The sequence below is a fragment of the Carcharodon carcharias genome, chromosome 33, assembly GCF_017639515.1.
Source record: "Carcharodon carcharias isolate sCarCar2 chromosome 33, sCarCar2.pri, whole genome shotgun sequence".
NCBI classification, from domain to species: Eukaryota; Metazoa; Chordata; class Chondrichthyes; order Lamniformes; family Lamnidae; genus Carcharodon; species Carcharodon carcharias.
The window spans coordinates 21,096,515-21,110,925 of record NC_054499.1 but is presented as its reverse complement, the minus strand read 5'-3'; the positions used below and the strand labels follow the sequence as shown (position 1 = coordinate 21,110,925).

Here is a 14,411-nt window from a genome sequence, read left to right as displayed (position 1 = left end):
CTGTTCCCTGTGTTCAATTCCCCAGCCCGGTGGGGAGGGTGGTGGGGGGAACAATATCTCAACGTCCACCCTGTCACAGCCCTTCAGAATATCAAATGTTTCATTGAGATCATCTGTCATTCTTCTAAACTCTCAGAATCACACAGTGGAGAAGAGGCCCTTCGGCCCATCGAGTCTGCACCGACACGTGAGAAACACCTGACCTACCTACCTAATCCCATTTACCAGCACTTGGCCCATAGCCTTGAACGTTATGATGTGCCAAGTGCTCATCCAGGTACTTTTTAAAGGATGTGAGGGAACCCGCCTCCACCACCCTCCCAGGCAGAGCATTCCAGACTGTCACCACCCTCTGGGTAAAAAAGTTTTTCCTCACATCCCCCCTAAACCTCCTGCTCCTCATCTTGAACTTATGCCCCCTCGTGACTGACCCTTCAACTAAGGGAAACAGCTGCTCCCTATCCACCCTGTCCATGCCCCTCATAATCTTGTCCACCTCAATCAGGTCACCCCTCAGTCTTCTCTGCTCCAATGAAAACAACCCAAGTCTATCCAACCTCTCTTCATTACTTAAATGTTTCATCCCAGGCAACATCCTGGTGAATCTCCTCTGCACCCCCTCCAGTGCAATCACATCCTTCCTATAATGTGGCGACCAGAACTGCACACGGTACTCCAGCAGTGGCCTCAATAAGGTTCAATACAACTCCAACATGACCTCCCTACTTTTGTAATCTATGCCTTGATTGATAAAGGCAAGTGTCCCATATGCCTTTTTCACCACCCCACTAACATGCCCCTTCGCCTTCAGAGATCTATGAACACACACGCCAAGGTCCCTTTGTTCCTCAGATCTTCCTAGTGCCATGCTGTTCATTGAATACTTCCTTGTCAAATTACTCCTTCCACAGTGAATCACCTCACACTTTTCAGGGTTAAAATCCATCTGCCACTTACCTGCCCATTTGACCATCCCGTCTATATCTTCCTGTAACTCCAGAGAACATAAACCCAATTTACTCAGCCCTTCATCATAGGGACCAACCTAGTGAACAGTGAGCCTAGTGAGTTGATGGAGGACAGTGTGTGTTTGAAGGCTTGCAGACTGTAATGATTGAGCCAGCAAAAAGGTGAACTGAAGGATTACAGAGTTGAGAGCTGTGGAACATTCATCTTTCACTGAAACTCAGCCACGATGAGGAGTGCAGAGGGTCACAGTTCCCACCACAGTTGTGCTTGTGAGTGTAATTTTCCCACGATATGTGATGGTCACATATTGGGCAAATTGGGCTTGTTTGAGCAATACATTCATGAAGCTTACAAAAAGGAGCTATGTGCTGGTGTGCGCGCGCCTCTGAGCACTTCTTGTCTAAATCTGTTCCCAGACTGTGGGGTCAGAAGACACAGGCACAACCTTAAACAAGGGTGTAAGACAGACTTGTCTGTGAAAATCTCACAATCTTTATTCATGGGACAGACTCTGTCCCTTAGGGACTGGGATGTCGTTTATATCAAACAGTCATTGTGCAGTGTGTTGTTTTTGTGCTTCCTTGACTCAGTTATTCCAACCTCCACTCAGCTACCGGTCTCAGCGGCGAGGTGAAACGCTGCAGAGGCTGGAACTCTGAAATTAAAAACCAGAAACACAGCAGTGGAGAGAGGAAAACAGAGTCAGTGTCTCAATGACATTCTTACAGGCCTGAGATGTAACAGGGTTTGGAGTAGGTACAAGGATGGTGGGGGGGAAGGGGAGAAAAGGGGGGAGAGCAGGAGAGATTAAATGTTAAAAGGGACGGTGTAATGGGAAAAATAAAGATGAGTCCAGAGGTGTGAATGGCAGAATCCAGAGGAGGTGTGAATGATGGGGTCCAGAGGAGGGGTGATTGGAGGGGTCCAGAGGAGGTGTGAATGGTGGGGTCCAGAGGAGGTGTGAATGGTGGGGTCCAGAGGAGGTGTGACGGGTGGGGTCCAGAGGAGGTGTGAATGGTGGGGTCCAGAGGAGGTGTGAATAGTGGGGTCCAGAGGAGGTGTGAATGGTGGGGTCCAGAGGAGGTGTGAATGGTGGGGTCCAGAGGAGGTGTGAATAGTGGGGTCCAGAGGAGGTGTGAATGGTGGAGTCCAGAGGAGGTGTGAATGGTGGGGTCCAGAGGAGGTGTGAATGGTGGGATCCAGAGGAGGTGTGGATGGCAGGATCCAGAGGAGGTGTGGATGATGGGGTCCAAAGGAGGTGTGAATGGTGGGGTCCAGAGGAGGTGTGGATGGCAGGATCCAGAGGAGGTGTGGATGGCGGGATCCAGAGGAGGTGTGGATGATGGGGTCCAGAGGAGGTGTGAATGGTGGGGTCCAGAGGAGGTGTGGATGGCAGGATCCAGAGGAGGTGTGGATGGCGGGGTCCAGAGGAGGTGTGGATGATGGGGTCCAGAGGAGGTGTGGATGATGGGGTCCAGAGGAGGTGTGGATGGCGGGGTCCAGAGGAGGTGTGATTCGTGGGGTCCAGAGGAGGTGTGAATGGCAACAGCAGAATCATTACCAGCATCCACTGTCCAAAAAAACTGGGAGCAGCGATTCTGTATGTAATTGTTGATCTCCATGCTGAAGGCTGTGAAGTGCCTCACAGAAAGATGAGGTGCAGTTCCTCGAGCTTCCTTGGGACAGGCCAAGGACAGAGAGGTCAGAGTGGTAGCGGGGCAGAGAACTGAAGTGACAATCTCAGGACACAGTTCCAGATGTCAAACAGCAGGGATCTGATGCTGTTCATCCCACAGCAGGGTCAGTGTTAACAATGACAGCTTCATGGCAGGTGAACATCATTTTGAAAAAGTGGTTCTATCCTGAAAGCCTCAAGCTGGACATTGCCACAGCTGCTTGAGAGTCCCGGTTTGGCTCAAAAGCTGTTATTAAATGTCACCAGCTGTCAACCTACTTAACCAACGACCGACTTAATGATGGTCAAAATTAGACCAGCTGGAGTGTGATGTCAATGACCACCGGCTGTAATTATTTGGTGAAAAAATAGCTTTCAGCCTTGGAGACTGAATTAAAAAAATACATTTGGATCAACGAGGGAGACATAGCGTTACCGTTCTAACAACAACTACCTGCATTTATATTGCATCCTCCACGTAGTAAAATGTCCCAAGGCCCTTCACTCCTTCACGTTCTTTAAGCAAAGTTTGATAACAAGCCATATCGGAGATATTGAGGCAAGTGGCCCAGGGTTTGGATAGCAAGGTAGAGTGTTTAAGGAGGAATTAAAGGCAGAGGGGCTTCGGAGAGAATTCCAACTGAGGAACACAGGCAACTGAGGTACAGCTGCTGTTTCCTTTTAATTAAATTCTTTCATGAGATGTGGGTGTCACTGGCCAAGCCAGCATTTGTTGCCCATCCCTAATCGCCCTGAGTGTCTTGCTCAGCCATTTCAGAGGGGCAGTTAAGAGTCAACCACATGGCTGTGGGTCTGGAGTCACATGTAGGCCAGACCAGGTAAGGCTGGCAGATTTCCTTCCCTAAAGTGAACCAGATGGGTTTTTAATGACAATCATAATGATAGTTTTACGGTCACCATCACTGAGACTCTCTTTCAATTCAAGAATTATTCAATGCGTTGCTATGACCTTTTTAAAAAATACCCCAGGTTAGCATCCACGTGTCCAGACCGTGCCACACCTTCCACTTTGTAAAAGGCAAACTTCAGTCTTGAGAGAGATGATTCTACCAACGCTGTTTTGAAAAACAAATGGTTTGTCCTTGTGTCACCTCTGATTTTCAAAGAGTAAATCGGGCAATAACTTTGGCCACCTGCACGTGCGCAGTTAAACTGGACGTTGTTGTCAGAGTTGGCTTGCCCCTCCAGGAGCGCGGCTATACCATCATCTCATCCAGAAATACATGGAATAGCATGAAGGTGCTGTACCTGTGTGATAAACACTTAGTAAGCTCACCATGGAAAGCTCAGGGCGTGTCCATTCCAGCGTAATTATTGAAAAACAGCCTCTCGGGCCCTGAAAAATAACATTTTACAAGTGTGGAGTCTAATTCCTTCAGATCTTTTGTTATTCTTGGAGATTTTCTAAAAATTATTTTTTTTTTTTACTTTGTCTCTTGCATTCTTCTCTCTTAGCCTCGTGTTTTTTTCCTTCTCTTTAATTTTGCTTTCTATGCATTATTTGGCATAGAAGTAACTAACTTACACTCCTGGTTCAAACTCTGCATGTCTCGGTGAGGATTCGTCCACCCAATTGGTTAAGGAGACACACAATTGCTTCCTCTATTCACACATGCCCCCTGTGTTTTGTGCCTCTGATCACACAACAGGTTTCAGTAAAATCCAACAAAGGCTGAGGCAGGTCTGCTTGCAACGGACTCCCGGCACTCTTGGGCAATGACAGTAAAACCCCGGCCAGCAAGCCAATCTGAGAGATGGGCATAGCTGACGCAGAAACACCAGCACGGACTGGTTGGGCTGAATGGCCTGTTTCTGTGCTCTGTGTTCCGTGTAATGTAATGTCTTGATGTCGTTCTACTTTGTAGTAATCTCTAGCTGAGAGCAAAAGCGCTTTCAGCACAATGTGATAATAGTTAGTTCAACAACAGCCTCACTGCGCCCACCCCTGTTTCCAACTAATGCTGTTCCCTATCCTTTCCTGCCCAGGACTCTGATCATTAAATGCAGCAGCTACAGGCAGGCTTGTTGGTGGAAACAGGAAATAACTAACTTAGCCGAGAGACACGGCCAGGACTTCCTCGCAGAACATCGCTTCGATTCCTTTGTTCCTGCCCGCCATGACATCCTGGCCCGATGGTAACTATTTGCCAATTTGTGCACAGCAAGATCCCACAGCATCAATGTGGTAAACCTCCAGATAACCCCTTTCGGATGAATACTGACCAGGCAGGACTCTTTGAAACCGCTGCCCTGTTGTCCGTCGGAGTGGGCAGACAGGGCTAAACATCTGGTTTAACGTCTCGTCAGAAAGGCGGCACCTGCGGCAGTGCAGCACTCCCTTAGCACTGGGAGTCTCAGCCTGCATTGCGGCCCTGTGTCTCGGGGAGTGCGACTTGAGCCCCTGGCCTTGTGACCCAGAGACTCTGAGCCCTTGCTGGCACTGGGAGTTCTGGGGTCCCGATCAGCGGGTGGATCTCGAAAGCCTGTGTTTGAAGCCGAGTTGTTCTCCCCTATCACAGCATCATTGGGATCAGCAGGAGTTTAGATGTCTTGCCCTCATGTTGTTCTCACTTGTTTGCAGGTTTGTGAATGGCAGTGGGTATTTCTCTTCTGTCGCTGATGCTTTGGAACAAGCCAAGGAGGAGATTTTTATTGCTGATTGGTGGTGAGTCAGCTGCTGTTATCCTTTTGGGGAATTTTCAGTTACATAATCACCCAGCACAGAGGGAGGCCATTCAGCCCATCATGTCTGTGCCAGCTCTTTGAAAGAATTATCCAATTAGTCCCACCCGCCAACTCTTACCCTGTAGCCTTCCAAATTCGTCTTTGTTTAAATATTTCTCCCAATTCCCCTTTTGAATGTTCCCATTGAATCTGCTTCCACCAGCCTTTCTGGCAGCACCTTCCAGATCACAACAACTCTCAAAAAGAATTTCCCCCTCTGATTCGTTTGTCAATCACCTTCAATCTGTGCCCCCTGGTTCTTGATACTTCCGCCAATGGGAACAATTTGTCCCTCTCTACTCTGTCCAGACCCATCATGATTTTGAACATCTCTATCAAATCTCCCCTCAGCCTTCTCTCCTCCAAGGGGACTAGCCCCAACTTCTCCAATCTATCTATCCACGTCACTGAAGTTCCTGGAACCATTCTTGGGAATCAGTTCTACGCCCTTTCTAAAGCCTTCCAACATCCCCCAGATAGCGTGGTCTCCCTCTGTGCTGTAAGTTACTGACAGATCTGAAGGAAAAAGTGAAAATGAAGATTTCCCACTTTTTTGATGCCACGAAGACTCGTGCTGCCTTGGATCCTGATGTTCATGCCCCCGCCCCGTGTGGAGTTAATGACTTGGGGTGGGGTGGGGGCGGTGGTGGGGTGCAGAGTGGGGGTGGGAGTTAGACAGGAAAGTGGAGCAGGCTGAAGAGGCCAGATGGTCTCCTCCTATATTCCGATGTGAATAGTCTTCCATCTGTGAGGTGGGAGTGGAGTGGCTTTGTTTATTTCCTGAATTTGACCTCTTCTGGCAATGTCATTCCTCATTAGGCTGAGCCCGGAGATCCACCTGAAAAGACCAGCGAAGGACAACTACTGGCGGCTGGACGTGCTCCTGAAGCGCAAAGCGGTGAGTCACAGGATCTTTACAGTGCACAAGGAGGCCATTTGGCCCATCGAGTCTGCACTGGCTTTCTGAAAGAGCATTCCACCTCCTCCCGCTCCCCTGCATTATGCCCATAACCTTGCACATTCTCTCTTTTCAGGTAGCAATCCAATTCCCTTTTGGATACTTCTATCGAACCTGCCTCCACCACCCTTTCAGAAAGAGTCATCGATAGAGCTGTTTGAAAAAAACAAGGACTTTATAATTTGCTAACAGTGCCATTATTCCAATAGATTTTTTTTCAGTGAGATGTGAATATTGTTGGCAAGGCCAGCATTTGTTGTCCATTCCCAATGTTACCTGGCTATATTTGTTGCCTATACTTCATGTACATTGCTATATGCTGTGTTAGCTTATCAACATGATCTATTATTGAGTGCTAACCAATTTCTTTTTATACTTGATGTGGGCATCATTGGCAAGGCCAGCATTTGTTGCCCATCAACTGAGTGGCTGAGTCACAGGTAGGCCAAATCAGGTAAGGATGGCAGATTTCCTTCCCTAAAGGACATTAGTGAACCAGATGGGTTTTTACAACAATTGATGATAGATTAGATTTCAATTCCAGGTTTATTAATTGGATTTAAATTCCACCAGCTGCTGTGGTGGGATTTGAACCCATGCCCCCAGAGAATTAGGCTGACTCTCTGAATTACAAGTCCAGTGACATTACCACTACGCCACTCTCTCCCATTCATGATAATGGTTCCAAGGATGAGGAACTTGGTTACGTGGGTAGATTGGAGAAGGTGGGATGGTTCTTCTTGGAGAGGAGAAGGTGGAGGGGAGAGTTGATAGAGGTGTCCAGAATCATGAGGGGCCTGGATGGAGTAGATAGGGAGAGACTGTTCCCATTGGTGGAAGCATCGAGAACAAGACAGCACAGATTTAAGGCGATTGGCAAAAGATGCAATGGAGACATGAGGAGAAACATTTTCAAGCACTGATTGAGAGTGTGGTGGAGGGAGGGTCAATTGAGTGGTTAGGGTCTGGAATGCACGGTCTGAGAGTGTGATGGAGGGAGGGCCAATCGAGTGGTTAGGGTCTGGAATGCACTGTCTGAGAGTGTGGTGGAGGGAGGGTCTATCGAGTGGTTAGGATCTGGAATGCACTGTCTGACAGTGTGGTGGAGACAGGGTCAATCGAGTGGTTAGGATCTGGAACGCACTGTCTGAGAGTGTGGTGGAGGGAGGGTCAATCATGTGGTTGGGGTCTGGAATGCACTGCCTGAGAGTGTGGTGGAGACAGGGTCAGTCAAGTGGTTAGGGTCTGGAATGCACTGCCTGAGAGTGTGGGGCAGACAGGGTCAATCGAGTGGTTAGGATCTGGAATGCACTGTCTGAGAGTTTGGTGGAGACAGGGTCAGTCGAGTGGTTAGGATCTGGAATGCGCTGTCTGAGTGTGTGGTGGAGACAGGGTCAATCGAGTGGTTAGGATCTGGAATGTACTACCTGAGAGTGTGGTGGAGACAGGGTCAATCGAGGCTTTCAAAAGATGATAATTTTCTGAAGCGAAAAAATAATTGCAGGGTTATGGGGAAAAGGAGGGGGAGTGGGACTAAGTAAGTTTATCTTGTAGGGAATTAGCACATACACAATGGGCAGAATGCCTGTCTGTGTTGTAACCATTTGATTATTCAAGAGGATTTGGAAATGGAATTAACCTACCATCCCTAGGATAGGGAGAGGGACAATAGTGGGATTGGGAATTATACTGTTGCTGGAACTTGCTGCATTCCTGCATTCCTATTTTGCTCTTCCCTGTCATAAAGAGGACTTCAGCTGAGGACAACATTAAACCTTGCCTTTAATAGTTCAATGCCCCAGTACATTGTCCAGACCCCCAACTGAAGAACAACTACCGGAAAGAAAACTGGAGACTTTTTTTAATCATTCATGGGTGTGGGCTTCGCTGGCTGGACCAGCATTTATTACCCATCCCTAATTGCCCTTGAGAAGGTGATGATGAGCTGACTTCTTGAGCTGCTGCAGTTCATGTGGTGTAGGTACACCCACAGTGCTGTTAGGGAGGGAGTTCCAGGATTTTGACCCAGCGACAGTGAAGGAACGGCCGATATATTTCCAAGTCAGGATGCTGAGTGGCTTGGAGGGGAACCTCCAGGTGGTGATGTTCCCATGTGTCTGCTGCCCTTGTCCTTCTAGATGGTAGTGGTTGTGGGTTTGGAAGGTGCTGTCTAAGGAGCCTTGGTGAGTTCCTGTAGTGCATCTTGTAGATGGTACACACACTGCTGCTACTGTGCGTAGGTGGTGGAGGGAGTGAGTGTTTGTGGATGGGGTGACAATCAAGCGGGGCTGCTTTTTGGCCTGAATGGTGTTGAGCTTCTTGAGTGTTGTGGGAGCTGCACTCATCCAGGCAAGTGGGGAGTATTCCACCACACTCCTGACTTGTGCCTTGCAGATGGTGGACAGGCTTTGGGGAGTCAGGAGGTGAGTTACTCATCACATGATTCCCAGCCTCTGACCTCCTCTTGTAGCCACAGTATTTATATGGCTAGTCCAGTTCAGTTTCTGGTCAATGGTAACCCCCAGGATGTTGATAGTGAGGGATGCAGTGATGGTAATGCCATTGAACATCAAGGGGCAATGGTTAGATTCTCTCTTGTTGGAGATGGTCATTGCCTGGTACTTGAGTGGCATGAATGTTATTTGCCACTTGTCAGCCCAAGCCTGGATGTTGTCCAGGCCTTGCTGTATTTGGACATGGACTGCTTCAGTATCTGAGGAGTCGCAAATGGTACTGAACATTGTGCAACCATCAGCAAAGATCCCCACTTCTGACCTTATGATGGAAAGAAGGACATTGATGAAGCAGCTGAAGATGGTTTGGCCAACCTGAGGACACTACCCTGAGGGACTCCTGTAGTGATGTCCTGCAGCTGAGATGACTGACCTCCAAAAACCACAACCACCTTCCTTTGTGCTGGGTGTGACTCCAACCAGCAGAGAGTTCTCACCTTGATTCTCATTGACTCCAGTTTTGCTAGGGCTCCTTGATGTCACACTCGGTCAAATGCTGCCTTGATGTCAAGGGCAGTCACTCTCACCTCACCTCGGGAATTCAGCTCTTTTGTCCATGTTGGAACCAAGGCTGTAATGAGGTCAGGAGCTGAGTGGCCCTGGTGGAACCCAAACTGGGCATCAGTGAGCAGTTTATTGCTGAGTAAGTGCTGCTTGATAGCACTGTTGATGACCCCTTCCATTACTTTACTGATGATCGAGTGTAGACTGATGGGGCAGTAATTGGCTGGGTTGGATTTGTCCTGCTTTTTGTGTACAGGACAAACCTGGGCAATTTTCCACATAGCCGGGTAGATGCCAGTGTTGTAGTTGTACTGGAACAGCTTGGCTAGGGGCATGGCAAGTTCTGGAGCACAAGTCTTCAGTACTATTGCCGGAATGTTGTCAGGGCCCATAGTCTTTGCAGTATCCAGTGCCTTCAGCTGTTTCTTGATTTCATGTAGAGTGAATTGAATTAGCTGAAGACTGGCGTCTGTGATGCTGGGGACCTCCAGAGGACGCTAAGGTGGATCATCCACTCGGCAGTTCTGGCTGAAGGTTGTTGCAAATGCTTCAGGCCTTGAGTTGCTAGATCTGTTTGAAATCTATCCCATTTAGCACAGTGGTCGTGCCACAGAGAACGATGGAGGGTATCCTCAATATGAAGGCAGGACTTTGCCTCCACAATGACTGTGCGGTGGTCACTCCCACCGATACTGTCATGGACAGATGCATCTGCGGCAGGCAGGTTGGTGAGGATGGGGTCAAGAATGTTTTTCCCTCTTGTTGGTTCCCTCACCACCTGCTGCAGACCCAGTCTAACAGCTATGTCCTTTAGGACTCGGCCAGCTCGGTCAGTAGTGGTGTTACCAAGCCACTCTTGGTGATGGACATTGAAGTTCCCCACGCAGAGTACACTCTGTGCCCTTGCCACCCTCAGTGCTTCCTCCAAGTGATGTTCCAGGGAAGGCAGTATGTGGTAATCAGCAGGAGGTTTCCTTGCCCATGTTCGACCTGGTGCCATGAGACTCCATGGGGTCCAGAGTTGATGTTGAGGACTCCCAGGGCAACTCCCTCCAGACTGTATAGCACTGTGCTGCCACCTCTACTGGATCTGCCCTGCCGGTGGGACAGGACATACCCAGGGATGGTGATGGTGGAGTCTGGGACATTATCTGTAAGGTATGATTCTGTGAGGATGACTATGTCAGGCTGTTACTTGACTAGTCTGTGAGACAGCTCTCCCAATTTTGGGACTAGCCCCCAGATGTTAGTCAGGAGGACTTTGCAGGGTCGACAGGGCTGAGACTGTTGTTGTCAGTGGCTAGGTTGATGTCGGGTGGACAGTCTGGTTTTGTTCCTGTTAGACTTTGCAGTGGTTTGATATAACTGAGTGGCTTGTAGGGCCATTTCAGAGGGCTGTTAAGAGTCAACCACATTGCTGTGGGTCTGGAGTCACATGTAGGCCAGACTAGGTAAGGACAGCAGATTTCCTTCACTAAAGGACATTAGTGAACCAGATAGGTTTTTACAACAATCAGCAATGGTTTCATGGTCATCAACAGACTTTTAATTCCAGATTTTTATTGAATTCAAATTCCACCATCTGCCATCCCCAGAGCATTACCCTGGGCCTCTGGATTACTCAGCCAGTGACAATACCACTATGCCACTGCCTCCCCACAATGGGACATGAAATGAGATACCCAGTGAAATACGGGCAAGTAATGAAGATGCACAGGGTAGATGAGAATAGTCGGGGGCTCTCCCTCTCACAGCTGCTGCTTGACCTGCTGAGTGTTTCCATGTTTTATTTCCGATTTCCAGGTTTGGTCACACTGTCTGGAAGGATATTCCAGACCCCGGTATCTCCGCAGGGTCTGATGGCGGGAGGTCACGTCCTGGCTCTGAACTAACCTGCCCTCAGTTTGAATTCTGATCCTTGGTCACGTAGCAGGAGTAGAAATCTTTCCTGTTGTCTCTCCCTCTCTCTTCAGGAACAAGGAGTGAAGATTTTTGTCCTGTTATACAAGGAGGTGGAACTTGCCTTGGGCATCAACAGTGAATACAGCAAGAGGACTTTGACATCTCTCCATTCAAATATCACGGTACAATTTCTGTTTGCTCATATTTCTGTCTCTCATGTTTTTGCTTGTACCCAAGCTTGCCCCTGCTGCCAACACTAATGCCATTTTTCTGTCACATCTACAGCTTTTTGGGGAATTACACCCAAGTGCGGTGACTCTCACTATTCAGATGTTGTCTAGCTTAATTTTAGCCCTTTCTTTATTGGGATGTGGACGACGCTGGCAAAGCCAGTGTTTGTTGCCCATCCCTAATTACCCTTGAGCTGAGTGGCTTGCTGGGGGGTAGTTAAGATTCGACTACATGGCCGTGGGTCTGGAGTCAAATGTAGGCCAGACCAGGTAAGGATGGCAGATTTCCATTCCTAAAGGGACATTAGTGAACCAGAAGGGTTTTGACGACAATTGAAGAGAGTGTGATGGTCACCATTACTGAGGCTAACTTCCTATTCCAGGTTTATTAATTGAATTTAAATTCCACCAGCTGCCACAGTGGGATTTGAACCCATGTCTCCAGCGTCTGGGCCTCTGGATTACTAGCCCAGTGACATTACCCTGACACCACCACCTGGTAGCCGTGTAAAGGTGATGGTCGACCACCTTTGGATATTCCTTTCCCACCTCCATTGACCAATCCAGTCCGTGAGCATGAAGAGCAGATCATAATTGTCTCAGATTAGGATCACTAGTGGGCCACCCTGGGCAGGTTCAATTCCTAGAAGGATGTTCATCAACCTGCTGAGCTTTCTTCCCTGTGTTATACTACACTTCAAAAATAACTTGATCTTCTGTGAAGTGCTTCCTGTCCTGAGATCTTTAAAGATAAAAAAGGAAGACTTAGGTCCAAATTTTTAAGATGGTGGGGGTTCAGCACCTTGGCCATTTTAAGCTCTAACGAGTGTTGATTGGCCAGAGGTGGGACTTCTGCCCCTCGCGTGGGAGGAAGCCCCACCTTGGAGAGCTGCTGGCCAGTCAGGTTGGCCGGCAGCTCTCCAGTCCCTCCAGCAACAGCGCCGCAGTGGTCGGAAGAGGCCCTGCAGGGAACTACCTGAGACTCAGCCCAGGGAACCGGAGACAAGGTCAGGAGGTCCAAAGGCGGGGATGATAGGGAAGGCTGGGGGGGGTGCAGGTGTTGCAGGGAGATGGTGGTGAGGGAGGCGATTGGGGTCTCGGGGGATGGGCTGAGGTGAGAAAGAGGTCCGGAGGTCACTAGGTGTTAAGGGGAGGGTGCCCCCCCACCCCTGTCAGGAGGTGGCTTCGAATGGAGGGACCCCCACCCCACACCCAAACACTCCCACCCCCACACCATCCCCCACCACCACCCACACCCACCCTCCCAGCATTTCTTTTAGTCAGCTGATCTCAAAGAATCATTATGGCACAGAAGGAGGCTATTCAGCCCATCGAGTCCACACTATACACCAATCCAGTCAGTCCCATTCCCCACTGTATCCCCATAGTCTGGCAAGTTTATTTCCCTCAAGTGTCCATCCAATTTCCTTTTGAGATCGTTCATTGTCTCGGCTTCCACCTCCCTTGTGGGAAGCAAGTTCCGGACCATCACCACTCACTGTGTTTAGAAACAAAACCGCAGCTCCTCCTCACCCCCACCCCCCACCCCGCCGTGTCTCTTTATCCAACACCTTAAATCCGTGTTCCCGAGTCCTTATACCACCACTAATGGGAGCACATTTCCCTGGTCTACCCTGTTGAAACCTGTCATAATCTGTAGACCTCTATTTAAGAGTTGGGAATTAATACCAGATAAGGATGGACAGAACAACGAGTAGTGTGCAAATGGCTTGTGGTTGTCAGAAGAGCTCATGAAACACAGTCCCCAGCTCCTGGTATTATGGCATTGCTGCTGTCCCCAATTCATAGAGGACGATCTGTTGTGTACTTGCCAGTTTATTGTATATTGTATATTTCATATAGATGATCTACCACAGAACTGCGCAGAGATGGCACTCGTTTCTAAGTGTGCAACAAGTTCATTTACAGTGCTTTAAAATATCTCAGCAATCACAAAATGTCTGCTCCATGCTTACCCCAGCTCAGCTTTTAGGTCTCTGTGTCTGTTTACTTTGCTCTGAGTCAACAGCCAGGCTTAACCAACCAAGCACAGTGAGCATGGATAAGTTACCAGACTCACATAATCAAACATGAGCAATTGAACACTACATCATGCAAAAATCAGAATAGGAGGAACTCAAGGGCACTCCCTACTCTTCTGTGAACCATGTCATGTAATCTCCAGTGCGCACCTGACCCACTGGAGCAGAATCACAGATTTGTTACTGCACTGAAGGTGGCCATTTGGCCCATCATGTCGGCACCTGATCACCAAATGAGCAATTCGCTTCATGCCATTCTCCCACTTCCTCCTCAATAACCCTGCACGTTCTTCCTTTTCAGATAACACACTAATTCCCTTTTGTACGCTTCAGTTGACCCTGCCTCCACCATACTCTCAGGCAGTGCATTCCAGACCCTAACCACTCGCTGCGTGAAAAAGATTTTTCTCATATCATATATTTTCTCATACTTTAAATCTGTGCCCTCTCATTCTTGATCCTTTCACCAGTGGGAACAGTTTCTCTCTATCTACTCTGTTGAAACCTTTAAGATCCTGAGGGGTCTCAACAGGGTGGATGTGGAGAGGATGTTTCCTCTTGTGGGAGAATCTAGAACTAGGGGTCACTGTTTACAAATAAGGGGTCACCCATTTGAGAGAGAGATGGGGACAAATTTCAGAGGGCCGTGAGTCTTTGGAACTCTCTTCCTCAAGAGGTGGTGCAAGCAGAGTCTTTGAATGTTTTTAAGGCTGTTACGATCCCCAGCTGTGATTACCCCCCTGGACAAGCCTGATCCCAGGGCGGAGCCCAGCTTGATAGATCCAAACTTTTATTTGTTTGTTTAGATACATGGAGAGTGGCTACTGAACAGAGTCACAGAAGTCAGCTGATGAATTTTTAACAAAAGAGTAA

General features: G+C 48.5%; 1 protein-coding gene across 7 annotated transcripts in view; it reads left to right on the top strand.

The window, feature by feature from the left end:
- The window catches only part of LOC121272302 (phospholipase D2-like), a 137,538-nt gene that overhangs the window by 90,527 nt on the left and 32,600 nt on the right, over positions 1–14,411 (top strand). For all 7 annotated transcript variants that reach the window (XR_005941869.1, XM_041178895.1, XM_041178893.1 and 4 more), the window contains 4 exons: positions 4,652–4,801; positions 5,247–5,330; positions 6,209–6,287; positions 11,338–11,448. Coding sequence is in view for 6 of the 7 variants with exons in the window: in XM_041178895.1 (XP_041034829.1) it covers positions 4,652–4,801; positions 5,247–5,330; positions 6,209–6,287; positions 11,338–11,448 (424 nt within the window). In the remaining variant the exon portion in view is untranslated. The remainder of the gene's footprint in view (positions 1–4,651; positions 4,802–5,246; positions 5,331–6,208; positions 6,288–11,337; positions 11,449–14,411) is intronic.